At 38.6% G+C, this 25,341-nt stretch overlaps 2 protein-coding genes across 2 annotated transcripts; one reads left to right on the top strand and one right to left on the bottom strand.

Annotated features, from left to right (window-relative positions):
• Positions 1 to 5,977: 5,977 nt before the first annotated feature.
• Positions 5,978 to 9,021, top strand: LOC105772486 (uncharacterized). Its single transcript, XM_012593750.2, has 5 exons — positions 5,978 to 6,227; positions 6,326 to 6,352; positions 6,467 to 6,589; positions 7,345 to 7,588; positions 7,839 to 9,021. The coding sequence occupies exons 1-5, from the start codon at positions 6,169 to 6,171 to the stop codon at positions 8,640 to 8,642; spliced, it is 1,257 nt and encodes a 418-aa protein (XP_012449204.1). The 5' UTR covers positions 5,978 to 6,168; the 3' UTR covers positions 8,643 to 9,021.
• Positions 9,022 to 9,901: 880 nt separating this feature from the next.
• On the bottom strand, positions 9,902 to 25,191 carry LOC105772485 (E3 ubiquitin-protein ligase UPL2). The gene is made up of 17 exons (XM_012593749.2): positions 24,962 to 25,191; positions 24,668 to 24,794; positions 23,040 to 23,135; positions 22,753 to 22,959; positions 16,095 to 22,662; positions 14,865 to 15,955; positions 14,473 to 14,778; positions 14,188 to 14,392; positions 13,698 to 13,951; positions 13,294 to 13,610; positions 11,910 to 13,026; positions 11,680 to 11,826; positions 11,455 to 11,535; positions 11,144 to 11,369; positions 10,901 to 11,040; positions 10,389 to 10,495; positions 9,902 to 10,293 (listed from the first exon to the last, which is right to left on the bottom strand). Exons 2-17 carry the CDS (start codon positions 24,764 to 24,766, stop codon positions 10,191 to 10,193), a joined length of 11,064 nt encoding a protein of 3,687 aa, XP_012449203.1. The 5' UTR covers positions 24,767 to 24,794; positions 24,962 to 25,191; the 3' UTR covers positions 9,902 to 10,190.
• Positions 25,192 to 25,341: the final 150 nt, after the last annotated feature.

The following is a 25,341-nucleotide window of genomic DNA, read 5'->3' as shown; positions in this document are numbered from 1 at the left end:
TTAACTACAATCATATTTATTTTTTCATATTAATTTATTATATAATTTATTGTTACTAATATCACGAGTGTGTTATAATTTAATATTATTTAATCCGAACAAAAACAAATTTAGATTGAAGTAACTAATTAATTAATTTTCAATTCCAAATATAACCTTCAATTAACAAGAAAAAGAAAAAAAGAAGAAGATAGCAATGAATTTTCTTCCATTTGTAGTAAAAAGGAAAAAGATGAGTATAATAATGTTATCTGTTTTTTGCCCATTCGAAGTTTTGCGAGCTGAGAATAAATACATACAAACTATTCATGCTTCATTTGTTCATATGAGCGCCTGAACTCTATATCAGCTGCGATTAGTCTTCATTTCGGCGCCTACTATAGGGATATTTACTAAAATATTATAACAAAAATAAAAAATTATCAAAATGTTATAACTTTTTTTATTTACCAAAATATATATATTTTTATTTACCAAAATATATAAAAAAATAAAAAAACAAAAAAAAAACCTGAAAAAAAAAATCTGACCAATGTGACGGGTGTACCTTGGTCACGCCAATGGGATTGGCGGCACCAAAGGTGCCAAAGCCATTGGCGGCACCATTGGCGCCAATACCATTGGCGGCACCAATGTTTATTGGGGGTCGGTGGTGGGGGGACCAGAAGGAGGGGGAAAGAAAGAAAGAAAGAAAGAAAGGAGAGGAAAGAAAGAAAAAGAAGGAAAGAAAAGGAAAGGAGAACAGAAAAAAGAAAGGAGAGGAAAGAAAGAAAAAGAAGGAAAGAAAAGGAAAGGAGAACAGAAAAAAAGAAAGAAAGAAAGAAGAAGAAAAGGAAAGGAGAAGAAAAAAGAAAGAAAGAAAGAAAGAAAAAGAAAGGAGAAGAGAAAAAAAAGAAGAAGAAGAGGGAAGGAAGGAAAAAAAAAAAGAAAAGGTATTTTTTTTATAAATTAATTTTTTTAATATTTGTGTGTTTAAAATTTATGTTACGTACATTATAGGTTAAAGACATCGGCGGATGCCTCATACTGCTACAGTCGTGGGCGCTTTATCGGATGCCGTTTTTGGCACGCATTAGTCACCAACCCTATATGTATCCACTGCCACTCAGGTGATAAGACGTTAAATTGTCATTATTTGTAGTCATAATATATTGAGTAATGTTACCAACCCTAACCCTATACTATTTTTTGTAGGTGGACGACCTGTCCTGGCATCGGGAAGTCGTCTGATGTCCCGATATACCGCATGAGGATTGAACAGCATGCCCGGGAAAGGGTAAGCTGCTATTCTAATATTCATGACATCTATTCTATTTCTATATCTTAATCACATGTTATTGGTCTAACTCGTTACAATGTTATTACTCATGCAGTTTATATGGATGCCATACCGGAGGCGGGAAATTACAAATGTCGTACCCTCGTCCGCACTCGTTGATTCCCACATATGGTGCATTAACACACCAATTATTAATTTCAACGTCGTCGAGTGGTATCACGGCGATCGTGTGCTTCGGCAGTTTGGGTGCATCCAACCTATCCCGGATCCGCCAGTCCAGTTGGAGGATGATCACGGCTTGACAAAGAGAGGAAGAGTTCAATTGGACTGGGAAATCAAGCACCGAAAATACGTCGCACTGTGGAACGATCAATTTCGCCGAATTCTTCAAATGGTTATGGCTACGGACCTGCAACTATCATTGGAGTATACAGAATGGTACCATAGTTACGGGAAGCCATATTTACTTGGAGGGCAATCGACTATAATCCCCCCGTACGTGCAGCAAGTTAGGGCATCGGACGACCCGAGCCCGATAGATCCAGATCTGATGGCATATTATTCTCCGCAACTGACAGAGCCGGAGCAGGACCCCCAGCCAGATCCCGGACATTCACAGTCAAATGTGGATTCACATGGCTATCGTCCGGATTTGGTGGGCGATGAATATTATCCGAGCTTCGTAGAGGGCGAATACGCCTACGAGTTTGAACTGTTTGGATCCCCCCGGCCGCAGTACGGCATGCTCGGCCCGTCCGACACGTATCCGCAGCATTATGGTTCAAGTTCATCGGCGGCGAACGAGGCACATGACCTTTCCTCTATGTTTTCCATGCCCCCACCTACGGACGATGAGGATGTTGGTCGTCGCCCAGACCGTGAGCATCGACCTCCGCAGAGGTATACCCTCCAGACAACACCATCGAACCATCGATTTTAGGGGTTTGATGCACTTTCTGTATAAAAATCCATATTTGTATTTTAATTGACCTTACCTCTGAATTTTTTGTATAAATATCCATTGTTTTTATTTTTCATTATATTAAAACTCAATCGAATTATGAATGCCTCTATTTTCGATATAATCTTAATAATTCCAAGTGCGCACATGGTACAAAGCCGAATAAAATTACTGTTTATAACAAAATACAAAGCAAATCAAATTCGCCCCGATCCGGACGACTGACCAGCATGAAAGTTTCGGTTAGGGCATTTATTCCGGCTATGACCACTTAACCGGCATATTCCACAACGCTTTCCATCAAATTTTTCTCTAATGTCCATCTCATTACGGATTCTACTTGACTGTGGACGACCCCTTGGATTCCTCCTTAGCCCTCTGTCTGGGATCAGCTCGAAAGTTATTGGCGGCACCTCCCACGTAGATAGGTCCGGCAGGACGGGGAACTCATTCTCTCAGACACGCAATGTGCGCTCCAGCGTGTACACATAATCGACATATTGTTCAACATCAAGGTTGACTTTAGCACACGCCGCCACGACATGCGCACAGGGATAATGAATTGTTTCAAACTTCCTGCACTCGCACCGTCTGTTCCGGATATCAACTCCATAGGACCTAGGTCAACGACCGATGTTCTCAATAACTCAAAACATTTCCAGTCGTCGTGAATATATTTCCACGTTCATTGACCTCGCCAACTGACGGTTTACGACCATTGCATCCCTTACATGTTCGACAAACACATGTCCCGCCTGGATCTGACCGACTTGCTGCTGATCCATTCTTGGCATCAAAGTAGCCAGTCTGTAGAAAGTAGCAGAAAATACCGATCCAATCGGAAGATGACGTGTTTTCAACAAGACAGCGTTGATCCCCTCGACTAAGTTTGTGGTCATGTGGCCGTAACGAAAGCCCTCGTCAAAACTTTGAGCCCACTGCCATGGCTCCATTGTGCGTAACCATTCTCGGAAAGATGTGTTTGTCTGCCCCTCCATGTCACTTTCAAGTCGGATCATTCTTTACCGAAAAATATGTGGCTCTAACTCGTACGCTGCATACGTATTAACGAAAAATAAGTTCTAGTAAGTCGATAACATCAAAAATTACAACTTATAGTGAAAAGATAAGGTTATCATTTACCCATTGCCACGACTTGTCTCTTTCAGTCTGAATTCTTATAATCTTTATGGAAGTTAGACGCAATGTGACGAATGCAGTAAACGGATCTCCACGGTACACCGGAACGCCTAATAGCTGCAATTAAACCCTTCCCTCTATCGGAGATGATGCAAATGTTATCGTTCCTAATAACATACATCCGCAAATTTGTGAAGAAGAATTCCCAAGATTCTATGTTCTCTTTATCTACGATAGCAAATGCTATCGGGAGCACGTTTCTGTTACCGTCTTGAGCAACTGCAAGAAGTAGGATATGTGTATATTTTCCATACAGCCTTGTCCCATCCACCTGCACAAGTGGCTTGCAGTGGGGAAATGCCCGCACTCATAGATCGAATGTCCAGAACATCCGATGGAAAATCCTTTTTGCCAGCTGTAACTGGTCATCCGGGCCGTAATATGGACTTGTCTACAACTTAATCACAGTCCCCGGTACGTACTCCCGCATAGCAGCTATCCAACCTTGAAGCTCGTTATACGACGAATCGTAATCCCTATACAGTTGCTCAATCACCATCTGTTTAGCTATCCATGCCTTCCGATATGAGACTCGATATTGGAATCGTGCTTGCATTTTCGCAATGAGTACCGAAACTTTAATGGTCGGCATGTCCTTCACCATTAGCATGATACACGCACAAATAGTTTTCGAATCAAGTTTTCCATGATCTTCTGTCATACGTGTTGATGTACATGTATGAGGACCAACAAATTTTCGTATCTCCCACAGCTGAGAACTTCTAATGAATGCAGCTCGTACCCGCCAATTGCAGCCTTCCGCTGCCTTCCAACACTCCCCAACATATATTGTCGGAGTAGACACGGATACTTTATAATCCACCGATATCTTCATGCTGTACCGTTTAATGGCATATACGCACTCTTCTTTACAGCTGAATCTCTGTCCTATAAATATCTCATCATCATCAGATGTTACGTGCAGCCCGTGAGAATGAACTATTTTAGGGTACTCCGAAAACTCAGCTACATACGCTGTGTCGGGGTCTATGAACGACATGTGTGGCCCAGGATTATTGTGTATCACAATAAGCCGCATCTGCTCCCCGATCGAAGAAGCGTTAATGCCTTCATCGTTGTTGACATCTTCATCGTCAATATCATCAGGTACATCGTCAACATCGGGATCACAATCACTATCGACCTCTTCATCCCAATGATCGCCACCACCTTCTTCTTCGCCAGCACCTTCTTCTTCACCACCAACCATGTCAACATCGGGTGTGATATTCAGGTCGATACCGATCCCACCCATAGTTGATTCACTATCAACGTATGATATTGCAGCCACCATCCACGGTTCTTCAACCCCGTCTTCTTCATCAGATGCATTAACATCTTCATTTTGCTCCATACCGACTAACTCAGCAAATAAGTGAATCGGTACATTCTTCTCACTCTCATTCCCACAGTAGAGATCGACCATTGTCTCCACGTCTTCGTCGTCTACAAGTTCCATTTCAACGAATTTGACCGGATTTGTCGAAACTGGAAACTTGTAGAAAATTTTTGATATCCTTCTCCCACAACGTCTATGAATTTTTGCATTAATCATTGCCTTCATTTCATCGAACGATACATTTCTATTAAATCTCATTGCTACTTGTTGCCGACATTCAAATACACATCCAACAGTTGTTGTCAAGATGACTCCATCGAAATAAACGCATACAAGAAACTTAGCATCCATCTTCAATATTTAATCTGTCAAAAAAAAAATCTCATAAAAATTCTCAAACGGTAACTAAATTACTTAAAAAAATTTTATACTCAAAATAATATACAAAATAATACACACTAAAATTATTAATTTTACTAAAAATAATAACTAACTAACTAACTAACTATAATAATAATACTAGTTTTTACTAACTAGTTTATTTTCAGTAAATAAAATAATAAGTAACCATAATAATAATACTAGTTTTTGCTAACTATAATATTACTAAGTTACATCTTAATATATTAATAACATCTTAATACTAACAACAACAACAACAACAACAACAACAACAATAATAATAATAATAACTAATACTATTATTTTGAGTTTTATTAATCTTAATAAATAAAGTAAAACAAAAAATATTACAAAATATACAAAATAATAACAACAATATAATCAATTATTTTTAAAAAATAGCTTCTTTTTCTCCTCTTTTTCTCTTCTTTTCCGCAGCAACTCTTCTTCTTCTTTTTTTTTTTTTAATTTTTCTCTCTTCAGCTGGACAGAGGTCGTATTTATAATACGAGTAATGCCACCAATCAATACGGCACCATTGGTGCCGCCAATGGTATTGGCACCATTGGTGCCGCCAATGGCTTTGGCACCTTTGGTGCCGCCAATCCCATTGGCGTGACCAAGGTACGCCCGTCACATCGGTCAGATTTTTTTTTTATATATTTTGGTAAATAAAAAAAATATATTTTGGTAAATAAAAAAAAATTATAACATTTTGGTAATTTTTTATTTTTGTTATAATATTTTAGTAAATATCCCCCTACTATATATATGTTTTCACATATTTCCCAAAAATATTGCTTCTAGTTTGGTATCTTGGTTTGACCATAATTCGACTCTCGGTCTTCGTCAATCCCCGACACTATTCTTCGTAAATAAGAAAGCCCAAATCTCAAAAGTACCGGTAAATGGAAATATCTTAAGACCTTTCATCTTTAAAATGCTGAAAAAGTTGAAGACAACAGCGCCAAGGGAGAGTTGAAAGAGATGGGTTTTTGGGAGGCTTTTGTTGAACTCTTAGCAAATATCTTCACTGTAATTTGTTGGTATGCAGATCTTTACGCTTTGTTTAATTCAAGTTCATAGCTTATTGTATTAAAGTCCCTAACGTTTTGTTTCTTTTGAAAATTTTGTTGATTTACAGGCCTTCATTCACTTTAATCTACCCCTTGTACGTAGCTATCTTGTTAGACTTTTGCTGAATTTGGGTTTAAATTTTACGTAGGACTGGAATTTAGCATCTGTGTAGATGGTTTTATTTTATTTTTCCTTGTTTAAATTGCAGGTTTGTTTCAATTCGCATTGTGGAGACTAATTCTTCCTTAAAAAATCAACAATGTTTGACATACTGGGTTCTGTTTGCTTTCAGTACAATGGTGGAGCTGACACTTGGGAACATTTTGAAATGGTAATAATTCTGGGTTTTAATTGTTTAATCCAAATTTCCACTTGTTTTTGTAGTTTCAACTTGGAAAATTTTTGAGCTTGATAGATAATTTGATGGAGCAAGTCATAAAGAGTTTAGACCTGATACTAGTGAGGAATGTTTGCAGGGGTAAAAGTAGCATAGAGGCTTTTATACTAGGAGTGGAATAACAGTTTTCCTCTCTACTAAAACAAAATGAGCAAATTAGGCAATGTGCCTTAGATCAAAGAACAAATTGGTCCTTTTAAAAATTTAATCCATTTTTACTGTTAAAAATTAGTTCCTATAGGTTGACATGAGCTACACATGGCACATCACGTATAACTATCTGTTTATTCCGCCAGCGATGCCAATTTTTAATAGTAGAATTTGGATAAAAATTTTAACTAAAAGGATTAGTTTGCTCTTTGATTTAATGTATAGGAACTAATTTTCTCATTTTTTGATTAAAGGGGGCAAATTTCAATCTGACTCTTAGTACAAGAACCTCCATAATACTTTTATCGTTTGTAGAGATGAAACTATAAACCTTTTCTTGGGGCCAGAATTAAATTATAAAATTTTGGAGTGATAAAATGTAATTTTACCATTATATTAACTTACAAAATTTATAATTTTTGGAGGGACTAAACTAGCATTTCACCATATTCCCCTTGATGTTTGCATTTGCCAATCTCAGTGACCATTTGGATTTTTCTTACTGAATTTTGTGCTTGTTTTTGTTATCATAATGGCAGGTTTCCTTTCTGGCCTTATGCAAAGGGTGTAGCAACAATATTGCTTGTGACACCCTACTTTGGGGGTGCTTCTTATGTCTTCAGCCTATTGATCAGACCTTATTTTATAGAGAAAAGATGGGACATCATGTTCTTCCCAAAGAAGAAAGGCTTTGTATTGCACGAAGCAAACGGTACCGTTGGTGATGCCGACACAAGTATGCTCACATACGGGCCAAAATCGGAGAAACTTACTACTGACCAGGTAAGTTCATACATTGATGGTTTTTAGAATAATGTAATTAGTGAAGGCATGGTATATATGTAGATGAAAAACATTATACACTGCAACGATGGAGCACCGAAACAAGGAAGGTATTATGTATGTGAAAATGTTCTAACAGGTCACCAAATGGGGACAATAATGCTAAGATTTGTTTTCGCACTCTGTTTAATTCATAGGAGTTCAATAGTTTGTTTGTAAGTGGAGGTCTGTTTAATGGTTCTTCGTCCAGGGAAATGTTAATATCAGCTACGGCAATACAGAGGTGATTTCTACACAAAAGAGAGTTCAAAAGGAATGGAGCTGTGTACTTTGTCTAATAAGTACTTCAAGTGAAGATTGTCTTAAAGAACACCTTCGGGGGAAGAAACACAAGACCAAGGAATATGAACTCCGAGTAGGTGCACTGCCATTGATGGAAACTTGTATGTTATCTTCAATGCCGAAGAAAGCTGAGAAGGTTGTTTTGTTCCGTAACCTGAATATCGAGACATGGAGTGGCCTTCTACATCCAGTCACAAGATCAATTAGATGGTGTAAATGGAAAAAGCCAGAGATAGGATGTTTAAAGTTAAATACAGATGGATCAGTAGATGCGGGAAATTTGGGTTTTGGTGGTTTATTAAGAGACTACAAGGGTGAACCATTATGTGCATTTGTTTGTAAAGCTCCTCAAGGTGATACTTTCTTGGTTGAACTATGGGCTATATGGAGAGGTCTTGTTCTTGCTTCAGGTTTAGGTATTAAAGTAATATGGGTTGAATCCGATTCAAAGAGCGTTGTGAAAACCATTAACCGAGAGCAGCCATATGGTCCAAAGAGTAGTCAGTGTTTAAGGCAGATATGGAAACTTTTAACTAAGTTTGAGAACTATCGGGTTACGCATTCATGGCGGGAAACTAATAAAGCAGCTGATCATCTTTCAAGGATGGTTCTTAGGGAAAATGATGTAGTGTTGTGGCCTGCTGACTTTCCTGATACACTTAGCAGTATTATAAAGGATGATGCACAAGGCAAGACTTACTTAAGACGTTAACTTGGCCGTTTAGCTGTGGTTGGGGATTACAAATTGTGCAACACAAGGTGTTGTATATAATCTATATATGTATATATTGGGTTTCAACCCTTTGTGGGTGTATGGACTCCATTAGTGCCTTTTGCCATCTTTTGATGACTGCATGCTTCTGAGTGGCAGTGGTAACTTTGAAAACAAGAAGCAAGAGAACTTGAACATTGCAATTTTCAACCATAGGCAACAAAAGAGTCCCATTTGAAGTTCTGATTTTGTAAAAAGAACAGTTGGGCTAATTTCATTGGATGTGTTTATTCTTTCGTTAACTTAATGATGCATGTAGGTTCTCTTTTACACAGTACTGTTAACTTTTCATTGGAATAGGAAAATCAAAATTTTCAAACAGATTCTTTTTTGAATCAAAATCAGTATCGAATGTTATTTTGAATATAGGATAAACAGTGTTATTTTGGACTTTAGACAGCCGGAATATTCTGGCAGAGAAGTTACGCTTAGGCCTAATTTAAGAATGTTTATCAAAAGCACTTTTGGACCAATTTTTGACTTAGAGAAATATTTTTTTCTCTCAAAAAGTAGCTTATTTAAAAATACTTTTATCTCAAAAATATTGTCTCAAAAGTGTTTCTTAAAAACAATACTAAATTGACCCTTATTCATACCCTCACGACATTGAGTATGAAAGTCACGAGGCATAAGTCCTACAACACAAATGAGGAACTTGAAATTAGTAAAAATGCGATGTGATTTGAGAATGATGAGTTGAGAAGAGATTGATTTTTTTCCGAAATGAGAATGAGTAAAATGAGTTGAAGAGAGATTAATTTTTTTCCAAAAAAATCTTCAAAGTGTTGTCATACCAAAAGAGGTTATGGATTTTTTTAATCCTCAACTTCAAGTCACTAGAAGAAAACTACCTCGATCAAGTTCTTGGATGAAAAATAAATTACATAAGTTACGAATTGAATCACAGACCTTATTTTATGAAAGAAAAAAAACCATACAATTGATTTTTTTTTGTTTGTTTTTTGAAATATTTAACAACAATTACATAAATTTAATTAATGCCTATAAAACACCAATTAAAATGAGTCTACCCGGATACAAAGAAACGGGCAAAAAGATGAAGAGCGAGCGTCAAACACAACTAAACTCGTTGAACTTTACAAACCAAATAAATAAGCAAAAAATAATAGCCATAAAAATGGCTGTAATTATTGTACGCTATTTAGCAAAACGACCAAATTTTATGCAAAGACTACCTGTAAAAAAAATGGCCTTAAATTGAACCAATGGTGAGCCTCTCCTTTTTTCATTTCAACAAAGGAAAGACAAATTTCTTTAAAAAAAAAGTATAAATAAAGATGGCAAATTTAAAACTGCCAGAAAATGACATTCCGGTAGCCAATATGCGACTGTACAGTAATATAGACATGTAATCAGTTCAACATCAGCCCTACTACCCCTTGTACCCCCCAAAACAAAATTCCGATCCCAATGCCATTTATATCTATCTTTATCTACATGACGACAATATTTTAACGCTCCGAAATCTTAACCGAATCCAAACCCTTCACTGCCCTCATGAATCGCAAGCAACAATCTCTCTTCTAGATGTTCCTTAGACGGATACTCAGGTAAATCCAATTGATTGAAACTGCATTAATCAGAACGAAATGATTCTTACTAATGAATAAAATGGTACAAAGACAGAAGATCGTCGTATTTTATAGAGATGATGCAACAGATTACCATGTATGAGCAGAAGGCAAGTGATCCGGACTGCCGTATGCTTTGTGTATCTGGAACTTTTGCGAACCTGAAATTCCTTGAAGTGCACTAAAACCTTCTAAAGGCACCTGTGAGATTACCAAGAGCACACAAGTGATTTCAAACACCAGCATAGTTATAACAAAGCGAAATTTCGTACATGTGATAAAACGTAAATTATACATACAGACATAAATAGAGCTCTGGCATATCTCTACATACTCGAGGAATAAGAAAAGTTCTTGATTTTGCAGTGAACTCATAACCCCATCTATCCTACTTGAATCTTAATTTCAAGCATTCCATCATTAATTGTGATTTGTGAATGACATGCTTGTGAATGATGATTAAACATGTATAGAACAGTAGTGATAGAAAAGTGATAGAAGGGGAGCATGAACCATAAATAATTAACCTTTGGTCTGAACTATAGTTGACAACTCAAAATGTCAAATTACTAGTAGTATTATCTACATTTTCAGGTGTTGAATTACCTTCGAGGTGCCTGTCACAAACTGGAGAAGCCGAGCTTTATCTTCCTTGCTGAACCCTTGAACAACATCCCAAAACCACTGTATAACAGGTGATGCTGCACTATACCCTGAGTACTCGGTATTTGCCCTCATATCATCCACTAAGAGACAGTAGTCACAGATAAGGTCATATTCAGAAAACTTGGCAAAACAACGCATTCTACCATGTAATTAACATTATATAAACTGGTTTACAACACTTACAATCAATATCTGGAAGACCACTTATCAGTAATTCCAGCTCCTTGTCATTAAAAATAGTTATTAATTCCCTGGGAATTAATTCATTGAATCCTTCCAAAAATGCATTGATTTGAGGACGAATAGCAGTTGTCAAACGATGCTCAGCAACTAAATCAACATATTGGTGTTTATTCTCCTCAGTAACTTTAATGTTCTGACCACCGGGAATCAGCTCATAGTCAGTCACCTGCATCATATGTTTTAGAATGTAATTATAGCCAAAAAAATTTCTCAACGCAAGGGATTGATAGAAGTACCAATGAAAATCTAACCTGTGTCCTTTCATACAATATCAACTTCTCCTCATCAGCATCAATGCTAAAAGTAAGGTCTAGGACATCACTAATATCATTCTGAAAAATAAACAATGAAAGAATTAAGGTAAGAAGGTGAGCAGAACATTTATCTCTATAATGAACATGCCATCAAACAAATTCTATCACTCCCTTTCTGCATAAAAGATAAAAGAGGACATTCGAAATAGACATATGACTGACCTCAAGCATCCACTTCAGGTTTTTGAAGTAATCAGGGTCAATCGCTTCAATGTCATGGTAAGTAACTTTGACACCCAATATATGCTTGTAGAAAGATCGAGTAAAGTGAACATCCAAGAGTTGCCCATCAAAAAGTGCTTTTCCAACCTGGAAAATTTTATTAAGAAATGAAAAAAGAAGAGAAACAAAAAAGCCTCAATCCAATAGGTGCAACTAGAGAAGGTACTCACTACTCGTCCAACAAATTTGAAGTATGAAAGATGTTCTGTTTGGTAGACGGAGTTGGGATTAGGCTGGAACGTTGACTCGTTGCCCACTGTAGTGAACAGCAAAGCTCCTTTGTCAAATATAACCCTGGATAAGAGCTGATACCATTCCCTTGTAAGCCCACCTGCATCAATACCTTCCTCTCCTTGGAAGTGAACAGTCAACCTCCCCTTCAAATCTTGAGTTGACCGCATCCGTAGCTGGTTATATGAATCCTCAAGTATGTAGGCTCTTCTAACCGATATTCTTAGAGGACTGTGATGATGATCATGTTGATGCTTTATTTTGGACCTGAAGTGAGCCCGTTTGTTATCAAAATCAACAAAGCGGGGAACTTTAAGAAGAAGTGAAAATGACTTATCAAGCAGCCCAGGATTCTGGCGGATGAAAGCATTTAACAACTTCCTATGCTTCTCCGAGAACTTCACAAAGACATGTTTTTCATCAAATTTTGTGATAGGACCAGAAGTTTTCAGCTGGCCTGAAGATGTGCTGGCATCCTCAACATCAGAAATCGCAGCCATGCCTAAATCATGACCTGAACCTTGCGGTGCAGGATGCAACTTTTCACACACCACGAAAAAAGATTCTATATATGGCAAGATGTTCTGAGCACCTGCAGGAAGGGGTGATGTTACACCAGATTGTCGTGATGTGGAAGTTCTGGATGGAGCTGATAAATCAGGTGCAGAATCTGAATAGCTCTCTATTTTGCTTATGCAAGAACTCAACTCTATCCACAGCGGTTCTAACGCTGCATTGATGTCTGAAACCTGACCAAGAGCAGAGGAACGCTCTGTTTCAGGCAGCAGCTGCATTTCCTTTTCTTTCTCACTTATGGAACTAACAAGAGAGCTCAGAGCCTGTAAAACCCTTAAAATTGCAGCTCCATCAGAAGATGTTGTGTGGAGAAGAGCTTTCACTGCTTCACCAAACTTGTGCAACTCATCCATGGAAGATTTAATCAGATGTTGTATAGCACCAGCTAGCTCAGAAATAAACAGATGACTATGGCGTGGAGCAATAGCCACCAGCTTTTTCATTACCTCTGCCACCAGACCATATGCATTATCTGACAAACTGGGTCAGAAACAGAACATCAGCCCAAGCAAATGAAATAAGGAACTGAATCATATTCAAAATTCAGTGAAAAGATAATAAATATTTGTTAGGAGTTGCAAACTGCATAATCCAGTCAATTCTTCTTTTTCATTTTTTAGTTGCAAAGCACAAGTCACAGAAGATGGAGAAATGGACCTTTCTTCAATAGAAGCATAAGAAATAAATGGTGGAAAACCAGATTAGTAGACAGCACAAAAGAATACATGATGTAGACATACAACATACCCTTCCCGTGCAAGCAACGAGCACAAAAGTCGAAGCTCAGCTCGTGGGAGATTGGTCAGTACACTCTGCACATCACATTCATTACTTGCACAAGATGCTGAGGGTTTAGATGAATCAGCAGTCTTTAAAGATGATTCAGCAACCTCCGAAGGAGCATAATGATTCTCTGCATTAATGGCAGCATCAGACATTGAAATTTGTGAAGCAGGTATTTGTTCAGTGGTTGACGCCAGTTCAGTGGGTGACGCCCTCAACTTATCAGATGAAAAAGGCTTCCTTTCAGCATGGTCAATGATGACATCCAACAAGTTTAGCAGCTGAAACAAAAATCATAAATGAGCAAATAATAAATACAAAGAGGCAAATTTGCTTAGCATATTTCCAATAGGGTTACCACTTATTACCTGCTCAAGATGTGCTATACTTCTCAAGTACAGGGGTTGATTGAGAAGGCTCAAAAGCAATGCAACAGAAATGAATCCTTCCTGCTGCTCCTCAGTCATCAAAGCTTTTCCACGTGACTGATCAATATTCCTTGGCTCTTGTAGGGTAGCAAGAGGCAATCTAAACTGAAGTAATATCTTAGCAACATATGGATGATTTCGAGCCAGGTAAGTGAGAGTCTCAAGAACTCGCCTACACACGAGAGGAGGAATTCCTACAGTGGGACAGTATAAGATAAAAGAAACCACTTAGAACACAATTACTATAATTCAAATCAAGAACAAAGCATAAAACAACTCCAAATATAAACCCATGAAGAGTACAAAAAAATAGAAGCAAAAGATACCCTACAGAAAGCGAAAAAATGGAAAGGAAAAAGTAAAGTTCTTCGGACAAACCACAAAGAATCACTAGGGGTTATATACTCTTGTCATGTGTATCATATCTTACCATCAAAACGTTGAGGGCGCGAATACATAACATTATTCTGGCAACCATAAAGCCTGTATGGTAGTTCAATTGAATTTGAATAATTGATAGGCTTTCTTGTATCAAGCATCAGCATGTCCATCAAGATTTTAACGAGCGCTGTTCTTGTTTCATTATGAGCACATAAGTTCAACAAAAGCTTCTGCAAAGCACCTTTGTACAGTGGCTGCAGAATTTAACATGTTAATTCGCAAGTCAAGGATGAACTTCAAAAGGAAACATTAACCTGCTGAGACTGAGAAGCACCTGAACCATGCGAAGTAACCGAACCATTGCTTGAAGAGCTTCTGGAGCAACTAAAGGGGTTCCTTCAGCTTCAATTACCTTAGCAGAAACAGATCTTCGTGACACAATACTTCCCCCAATCCTGTCCAGGCTGGATCCAATACCCTCACCTCTCCTTGAAGATTCACCTCTGCGATTTCTAGGGTACATTCCAAACAAGTTACGATTATGATATCGATGTGCAAATCTCTCACGCAACATGTTTGCCTCCGCAACAAGGGCAGGTGTGAGATTAGCAAGAATAGCATCAGATGATGTTAACAGAACCTGAGGACACAAAAAACAAAAGGAAAAATATTCAGACATCTTCAGTTTACAACTTGAAATTAACCACATCACAGCGTAAACCATACCTCTTCCCGTAAATCTGAAGGAAATGTTGCAATTATTGAGACAGTGTCCATTTCAACTGGTTGACCTTCCAGCTCCTGAGACTGATGATTCCTTTGTGCTTGCTGTTGTGCAAGAACTTCAGCTCGGATGTCTGGGGGAAGGGCCGCAAGAAACTCTGGGTCAATATCTCCAGAATTCTGTTGTTCAACATTTGAGGGCTGCGCCACTTGACCCTGCTGAGCTGAAAGAACCTCAGCTCGCAACTCCTCCGGGAGAGCATCCAAAAATGCAGGATCAATTGATCCAGAACCAGCCACACTATTTATCTGCTGCTCTGCGGCCGGAACATCTTGATCTGCTTCTCGACTAGAATTCTCTGACACCTCAGTTACACTGTGGAGAGGTGCATCCCTAACACCAACAGCTGTAGAATTCCCACTAGATACATTTGTTCTTCTTGCACGAGCAGCCTGCGGATCAAGAGTTCTGTCTGAAGAACCTTGCCTTTCTCCACCATCATCATGGCCATCTGCACTTCCAATCTCAACATCAAGGCTTCGAAGGCTCTCCCCTAAAGTAGCCCCACTACCACTACTTTCTTGGCTCACCGCTTCAACATCACGAACAGTTGCATCATTTTGCTCAAATTGCATTTCAATAGATTGTGAATGTCTTGATGCATCTGTTCCTTGAAGACTATCATTTACCATATGGTTCCCATTCACATTGAGAGAGCTACCATTTGCAGCAGAAGATGGAGGCACATCAGCATTTTCATTATTTACATTGTTTTCGACAGGATTCTCAGACCTCACACCAGCACCTGACTCCTGTAACTGAATACCGTCACCATGTGTCTGAGGTTCCACCACTGATGTGTTGTGATCAGAAGATTTCTCAGGGACTGATCGCCTCAGTTGGGAAACAAGCAACTCTTCAAGGCCTTGAGGTATAATAGCTGCACTTGACCCACTGCCTTGTTGGCTCTCATCAACCCACAAGTTCAAAGGATGACTGTGACGCCCATTCCTCAATGATCGAAAAATAGTATCCAGTTGTGATGAAGCACTGTCTGAGTTTCTGTCTGAACGAATCATAACGTGGGCATTCTCTGGAAGAAAGGAACATGGAAAGAGGTGGACAGTTGTTAAAATCAGAGATGCACATAGAACAACAAAATTAATAAGCATTAGATGTAAATTAGAAAAAATCCAGAAAAAATATACATAATTAGAATACAAAGAGAGAACCTGACTGCCTTGGAGAGACTGAGCGTTGAGATGAAGGTCCCAACAAAAGAGGATGCCTTGAAGGAGCTGAATTCTCTCCACTGCGTCCCAAAAGACTGTAAATGGATGTAGTACGTCCTTGACGTCTAGAACCAAAAACTTCAACTGGCATTACACGAAGAGTTTCACTGGCAAAGCTGTGGTCTCTGCCAAAAACATCAATTTGGTCAAACACATCCATTCCATTCATACCCTCTTCCAACCTAATAATTACTCCACCCTCATCATCACCACCATCCTCTTCATCTTCCTCCAATACTTCATCATCGAACTCATCATCAATCTCATGATCATCTTGATCTGTGTCAGGATGAGGCAGGTGATGTACATCACCTGCCTCCAAATCATTATGATCCTCGTCATCCTCCTCATCATCTTCATCCACTTCATCCCCGTCATCTCCAGACATCTCCTCATCCTCATCATCATCAAGGTTTTCTTGCTCATGGGGCTGGATTTCAAAATGAATCCCCACATTGTCTACACCATTATCAAGATCCCTTGCATCCTCAGAGGTTTCTTGCATATAATGATCCTCAGTAGCAGGAGCAAAACCTCCATCAAGATCCTGGTCATGCTCCACATCATCTGTAACAGCTTGAGTCCCCCCATAGTTTTGGATAGTATTGAAGGACTCAACATGGTCAGCTGCAACTGTATCGTGACTAGACTGAGATGCCATTTCCATGGACTGTGATGCATCAATATTATCAACTCTCCCAGAATGGTTATGCTCAGCAGGTTTGACAGAACTCTCACCTTTGATAGCGGAAGAATCAGCTGAAAGAGCATGCTCCTTGGTTACAAGTTCCAAGGTTTTGACAATCCCTGTAACAACTTTAGGTGACTCAGAATGATCCAAATCCAACACCTCAAGCATGCGTGTTAATGATGCAACCAAACCAACATCTATAAAAGTGGCAGAAGCTTCTGCTGAGATGCATGATCCAGTTGGTGTACGGGCAACTAGTATATCATTCAACAGATCAAAAAAAGACTGCATATTACTGCTTGGAGGTTTGAAGCCATCTGATGAATCAACAAAATCATTGAAAATACAATTAATCTCTGTAAACACTCTTTTCCTGGCCTCTGCAGAACGAACACAAGATGCAACCAAAAATTGACTAGCCCTGGTTGCTAGCTTATGCCTCCAGTCACCATCACTTTTCCTTTCCTTCTTTGAATTCCTGGAATATGGAATAAACCGGTGAAGAATGTGATGAAATATTCCACTCGTCGATAAACCAGCTGAGCCCCTTTGATTAGGGACCCTGCAACTACTAATTTCACCATCTCTCCTCAGCAGCACATGAACAGATGAAGCGTACATTAACAGAATCTCTGTCAAAAGTTTCAAGATGAATGCTATCTTTGCAATTGATGAAGAAGCATCTTGTCCAGAAACACCATTCAAATCCGACACAGTTGCAATGGCTTTTCCCTTACCCTTGACGGCAGCAACATCAATTTCCATATCAGTTGATGAAGTTGCATCAACAGGCACATCTGTTCTAACTTCATTTGTCAAGGGAGGTACAAAAACATTAACTGAATCCAGAAGAAGCTCAATCACATTTACAAAACTTGGGGGATATTTTCTATGCATTTTAACTGACTTAGAATTTAAATCAGTAAATTTCCCATGCCCGGTCCCAGGGGCTGCTGAGTTCGTATTGCACAAATTACCCTTTCCATCAGTTTGCTGTGTTCTATCTTTGTCTGATGTTTTCTCTTTTTCTTTCTCCTTGGGTTTATCTTTGTCCCTGTCTTTAACCAAAAGAATGTAAGGTCTGTCACCAACCATCTCTACTTGGCAGACAGACTTGACAGCCTGCATAAATATTACTGGATCACGAGAAATGACAGAACTTAGGTTGAGAATGAAAATACGTGGACTGACTCTTCCACTTGAATGCCGATTTGCCAAAGCTGCAAGACTGTGCTTTATCTCAGCTTCCATTGCCTGCTGCAAGGTTTGAGGATCTTCAAGGACATGACGGATAATGGTAGCAGCGACATTGTCAAACCCAGGAAAAAGACTACTTGTTGGCAGCGAAAGAAGTGAACTTACACCCCCACCATCCAGAAAACAAACAGCGACAGAATGGGTTCTAGTCAGAGTGGAACACAGCTGCAGGACAGCATGCATTGTTTCAGATGGAAACTGGCTTTTTATACAGCTACAAGCAATCTCAATCAGTCTCTTCTGCTCGTGAATATCTATATGTCTCGGAGACCCAAATGAGGACTGCAACTTACTTTTGTTATCCTCATCAATACTAACAGATGTCTGCTGGCTACTAACATTGTCACCTTTCAACTGCTCAACAATTTCAGTATTCAATTTTTGCTCCACCTGAAGTAACCTATCAAGAGCAAGGAAAGCAGTTGTTACCCACTTTGGAACTTGATGTTTGTCCTTGTCTACTGAACCAGAGTCCCACCCTGAAAGTAAATCAGTTACAACTTTTACCAGTCCACTCTTTGAGGCGATCTCCCGTGCCCCCACATCCTCTTGAAGAATCAAAGCAAGAACATGGAGAAGACCAGAGAGCAGAGAATTGTTTCTGCTATCAGAAACAGAACTAGAATCTCTAACTTGGTCAAGAATGAAGGAAATTACACTAGACCTATATTGGCCATCGTTTTGGGAGCAGATCAACACAAGAAGGTCTCTAACTGGGAATGCCAGAGGTTCCTTCATCTGAAGCAGCTTTGTACATGTTGATAATAATTCCTCAACAGGAGGAAGTTGAACCATCTCTTCTTCAAGTTCCTTGCTACTGTCATTTGAAGCATCTACATTTGTCTCAGTTTCAGAGTTCCCAAGAGACATGGCAAGTGCACGAGCAAGCTCATCATCCTCCTGGATTTCCTCTGGATGGGAGAATAGCCACTCCATTGCCAACTCCACACTATTAGATCCAACTTGCCCCAGAGCTTCTTCTGCTCTAGATCTGGAAAATCCCATCTCTACAATTGTTGCTACAGCTGTTTCATTTGGAGGGGGCCCAATAACACGAGCACTGTTGCTGCTGGCAATATTTTTAACTTCAACACCAGAGTAAATGTGCCTAATGATAGAAATAACAGTCGTGATGAATTCAGAACTGCAGTCCGTAAACTGTGGGTGAGTCCAAACTGGTAGCACTGCCTTAAGCACCATAGATTGAAGCACCTTCACAAAAGTTTCAGCATCCCGAGGGAAAGGAACATCACCGCTAGCAAGTGTTTGCACGAGCAAGTGTTTGGTGAATGGAGATAAAATAAAAGAAGAAGTCACAAGATGATCCATAAATTTACCATAGCTAGCTAATGGACCATAAATCCATGCATGGTCACCATCTTCCTTTTCATCCTGCTTTAGATTACCAGTATCTGAATCCATTGGAGATGCTGGAGCCCTATTAACTGCAAATAGTAATTGACTGGTAGCTTCAAAAGTTGTCAAAACTGATTGAACAACTCCGCGTCCATATAAACAGTTTAGCATAATAGCATTGCAGGAATCCAGCCGGTCCAGAAGAATGCTGTTAATGAAATCAATAACCTTACCAAAGTAGCGACATTTTGTAGATATGGATGCTTCCGAGCCTGAGGAATTTACATGGCCTCCATGGTTCATGTGACCCAATGCAATAGAGGCAAAACTAGAAGCAACAGATTTTGATGCAGGGGATGCATTAACAGTATCATCCCGACGACGAGAAGGAAGTACCATCACTTTTCCCAACTCTTGACACAAATGGATAATGTGGAAGGAAAGTGACCTCACCATATCACAGCAAGATGTGTGATATGACCTCTGCTTGTCATATTCCTTTTTATTTGCAGATCCAGGAGCATCTGATAAAGTAGAATGATTGGCTCCAAACCGCATGTTTGAACCATCAATACCCAGTCTCTGTTGAAAGCCAGTAGCTCTGCCAAGTTCACGATAAAGATTTATGAGGTCAAAGAATTGAGATTCAATGTTCCATCCTGGTATCCTTCTCCTTAATAATGGATCAAGAAACTGTCTAAAGGAGTTCAACCTTTGACCATCAGTATCACTTGCACTAGATTCCAGTTGTTGTGACTCGGGCTCAGCAAAACTAGAACTAGCACTATCGTCCTCTGTTCCAACTTTAGCATCTTCAAGGAGTGCAATCTGCCATAAAATTTCACGATGAACAAGACCAATGTCTTCCAGAACATCTTTGCTGCCATTTCCAAGTTCTGTAAGCAAAGCACTAACCCAACGATTATCTTTGGAAGCAGCAAGAAACAGTAGGAACTCAACAAGGAAAAGGGGGGAAAAGATTCCATCATCAGGCATCAGCTTAGGATCCAATAAAAATGACCCTGAAGCCGCACCAAGTGCCATCAAAGCTTTCTTCAAATGTTCCCTAAGAGAAGAACAGAAGGCACGTGCAAGAGGAGCAGAGTGATGCTGAGTAAACCCTTTAAAAACCATGGTGCTTTGTAAAGCAATTGACATCCCCTCAGATGACTGTACAATACTAGGCCTTAAAAGAAGTTTCAGTAAGGCTTCAATTCCACATTTCTCCACAAACAAGCGACATGTTTCAGCATTCTCTGTTGTTCTATGAAGCAAAACCATCAGATGTAAAATGCACAACTGGAGAAACTGCTCATCACTGATATCTTCAGTTACAGAATCCACTACACCACCCAGACAACAATGCTCTTCATGTCCTTTGTCTTCAGAATCAGTTTCCATTGCAGTTGTACCATTAACTTTTTCCATAGATGATGACCCAGACAGACTAGAGCTCTCCCCAAAGGAAGCAATTTTATTTACAATTTCAATTATCATATCAACACCACTGCTTCTCAATGAAGATACATGGCGCAAAAGCTCTTCAGTTGCATTAGCCAAAGGAACAACTGCTTCATTCATCACCAGCACATACTTCTTGCTCGTAAAGATGTCAACAAGGAATCGCAGTGCTGAAGTTTCTTTCACTGCCTCCAAGCCTTTGGCATTAAGACAAATGGCACCAATGCCATTTGGAACACATGTTATAGCCTTTGAAGATGGAAGTACCCCAGACAACACGGAAGATAAAAAGGAATCTGGAAGACCCAGTTCAAGAAGTGCAGGAAGACAAGTTGGATCTTTATGGATAATCTCACTCATAACAGTCACAGCCGAGTAGTAAATATCACCTCCAAATTTATCAGCATTCCCATATATGAGTGACAATGTACCAGGCAGAGAACTGTCATGAGGATTCAGTGGTCTGGTGGAGTTTGCTGGGGCATATGTAGCAGAACCAAGAGCTTTCAAAAGCACCTTGATAAGCCTCTTTTGGGAGTACAAGTGGTCATCATTGTATCTTAAGCATTCCCCGGTGACCATTAAATTATCATTTCCGCCAGACATACCAATAACTCTATGTACTTCTGTCTGCAGCCTCTGAGCCAAAAGCTCCACTCCACCCAATTCCCTAAGGAGTGACACAGCCGAACTGCTGTAATCCATGAGCTTTTGTAGAGCTTTTACAGCCAAATACACAAGATGCATATGATTTGGGTCAGAATCCTCCAAAAGCGGTAAAAAGGTTGGCACCATTCCAGATCCTCTAATATTACTCCCTGATGCAGAGGATGACACGATATGAAGCAGATAGAACTGAAGAAGAGCATCAATAAAAGCAAGAGATGATGGATCACTAGAACCTTTCAGTGACAGAACTGCCTTCTGGAGCACATTCAAGAGAATCATTCGATTTCCTACAGTAAAACTCATGCTTGATCCACTCAAAATTCGTGCCCGATCATGAGATGTTGAATATGCAGCTAACTGAGCTCCCAATGCAAGCATCGCAAGAGTTCTAATAGTTCCAGGAATAGTTTCCTCAGAGCGCACGATCCTGATCAATTCATTTGTATACTCCGGTTCATTCACAAAAAATGTTGTCAGCTCATCATTAGCATCATTAGACTGAATAAGCACAATAAATGCAAGAAGGCAAATCCTGCTGTACAGCCTGCATATCCTTGACGACCGAAAGGAATGTGCATATCTAATTCTTGTTAGCAGTGAAAACCGAAGCTCAGGGGGTACATTATACTCTTCAATACAGATCTTCATTATTAGCAGATCATCCTCCTTTCGCAAATGTAGGTCTGGCATGTATATGACTCTCGTAGTAGAATTGGCATCATCAACTCTTTCTTCAGGTCCTTGAGTATTTAGTCCATGCAATTGAAAATAAAGGCTAGAACCAATCTGGTTTTGGGACTTGTCACGCTCATTTTCTGTGCTGGATGGAAACAAACTAAGCCCTTCCTCCAGTGTTCTCTCATTTGACAAAACACATGAATAAAGACCCAATCCCTCCTCCTTGCTCCCCCAACCCTGAGCAAGAGAGAGCAGATAGCTGTTGACAGAACCACATCCAATCAACTTACCACTCCCATGGACCTTAGATGGGTTTATTTTAACAAGTGCAGAAAGAGTCTCCAGTGTAGCTATAAGAATTTCAGGGTCAGTAGATGAGAGTAGAAGCTTGAAATGCTGAAAGGAGAATGAAAGAGTTGTATTATATAAAACAATATTAGAGAATCACATAGTTAAAGCTTCCTATGAATTAACAAGTCAAGTTACCTCCAAGCAATCAAATGCACTCTTGTTGTGGCAATTCTCCAAGATAATTTGCATTACTCTTAGTATTTGAAGAACTGCATGCTTTGGAAATGGATTGTCATCTTCTAGAATTTTATCTGATAGGAGCAGATCATTCCTACAAGACAGGTATGTCTTGAAATATGTATCAAAATGATGAAACAGTGGCCTCCAATGATGAAAATTCCCCTGAATTAAAAGCAAAAAAGTGAGTGAAAAAATTCCAAAAAAAAAGGGGGGAAAAAGAGGAACATTTAGTAAATAATCACCTTGGTGTACTCCCACCGAAAGCCTGAAAGAGGTATTGCTATATCCTGTAACGGACTCTGAATCACTTTATCAATAAATGCTTTAATCTGAGGAGGCTGCAAGTGACAGTAAAATGATGGATTTATTTCCCAGAAGAAAGGAGCAAAAAGAAGAACACATAATCTTTGGAAACCATTCAGGCAAGCCTCATGGAAACAAGTTTATATTCCACTCAAGCAGATTCAAGACAACCAGTAATAAAATTGACATTTATACATATGTTCCTCTAGGAATGTACTTAGATGCATAAAAGGACGACGAGGATCATACTAACAGAAGCAATTAATTTTTTTTAAAAAAGACAATATACAGAAAGATAATCTAAAAAACACCAAAATTGAAAGCAGAAAAAATAATATTTGTCACCTACTTACCTCCTAATGAAATGCACAAATATGTTAATACTTCTCTAACGATAATTAAGATTAAATAAAAAAATCAGACCTAAAATATTGAAAAAATTAAAGGGTACTCTCACATTGTAGCAACAAAAGATAGATGCTCTAAAAAGTGATAAGATGCAGTTCAGCAAAAATCTAAAAGTCATGCCATTGATGCCAAGCACACACCTAACTGAAGATAAACCATGGCAGCTTACAAGAGCTATTAATATCTCAAAATAGAGAGATATACGTATCAAATATAAAATGATAACATATTATAGATGCACAAAATAAGTCATATAGTAAATAACCAGAACAAAAAGGATTAGGAACAACAAAGAATATCCGATTACAAGCCCACCAAACCACACAATCATACCTAGCAGAGGAAAAAGAAAACTATCCATGACATCCTAAGAAAGGGAGACTGTCCATGATAAACCATCCAATTTTTGCAAAAGAAAACTTTCCAAGAAAAGTACACTTAGCAACATGCAGAGAGTCCCATAGCTAGCACGGCATGGAATGCAAAGTTCAATAACATAACTTTCCTTTCTTCTTTTTTTCTAAAACTAAATGTAAGTACGAGCAAAACCATTGCATCCTGAAAAGACTGTTTCTTCTTTTAAAAATAATTGAAGTTTACTGCGTCTTCTTTTAAAAATAATTGTAAGTAAACTTCAAAGGCTCCTATTCTTACTTAACAAGAATGTCCTTCATGAGTACACATGCATTTGAGAGATTAGACGCCAAAAATTACCCTGATTTAAAAATAAATAAATAAAAAGAACACACATGCACATGCAAACATATTGAATGGTTATTTCGAGTTAGGGTCATACATATGCCCAAATAATATAGTTCTTCAGTTTAACATAAATTTTAAGAAAATGCACATAACAATTTGTGACCATGTGTAATACCATAAACTAAGCATTAAATAGTTCTCAAAGCATTACTCTCTTTCAGTTAAGAGGGAAAATCAATCAGTAGAATCAGCCGAAAACACTATTGTATTGAAAACCAAAACTCAACCCAAATAAACATTGTGAAACAAACACAACATTCAAATACGAATAACTACAACAAAAGAGTAATAATTTAAAACCCTAAGGGATTCACCAAACAGTAATAGATTCTGATAAACCCTAACCGCAAAGTATTTTACACAGGAAAAAATAACAAAAAAGAAAAAAAAAACTTACAGGCTCAGAGTCGAGCTTGATAGAAGGACCACCGGTGGCGGTTTCGCCAGACAAAAGCTGGCGAAGCCTTGAAGGCAAAGTCGATCTTATATTCGCCATCTCACCTCTACTTCTCTACTTCCAACCACTACAACGACAAACCAAAAAGAATTTTAAAAAAAAAAACTGTACAAAATTAAACCCTAAAAACAGAAATCAGAGATTTTAAAAATCGAAAAAAAAATCAAAACAGATCAGATATCAGATTACATAAACTACAGATATACTGAAAAGGAAAAGAGAGGGAGACCATACCTGAGAAAGGAGGGAGAGAAGAGCAAACGATGCTTTACACATCCAAAGTACAAAACATGAAATTAAAACAAAATTAGAATAAAAAAAGAGAATTTTACAGGGAAATTAATTCAAAAAAAAAATGAGAGAAGAGAATGGAAAAGAAGGAGGCGTTTTGTTTTTGTTGGTAGCTTAGCTTGGTTTACGTGTTGTTTGGTTTTGATTTTGGCTTAATGTTTAAAATTGATTTGTTTTAGTTTCGTGAGAAGAGATTTATATAATGGTGTTTAAGAAGATAATCTAAGGCCAAGCCAAAAGGGGAAATTTGCACTTTAGGTTCCTAGAAATGACTGAAATGTAAAATTAAAAGAAATTAATAGTGAAAAATGTAAATATCTTTT

Source organism: Gossypium raimondii, chromosome 6 (assembly GCF_025698545.1).
Source record: "Gossypium raimondii isolate GPD5lz chromosome 6, ASM2569854v1, whole genome shotgun sequence".
Classification (NCBI taxonomy): domain Eukaryota; kingdom Viridiplantae; phylum Streptophyta; class Magnoliopsida; order Malvales; family Malvaceae; genus Gossypium; species Gossypium raimondii.
Note: the sequence above shows the minus strand (reverse complement) of the source record. Positions and strands in the feature narration are given on the sequence as shown.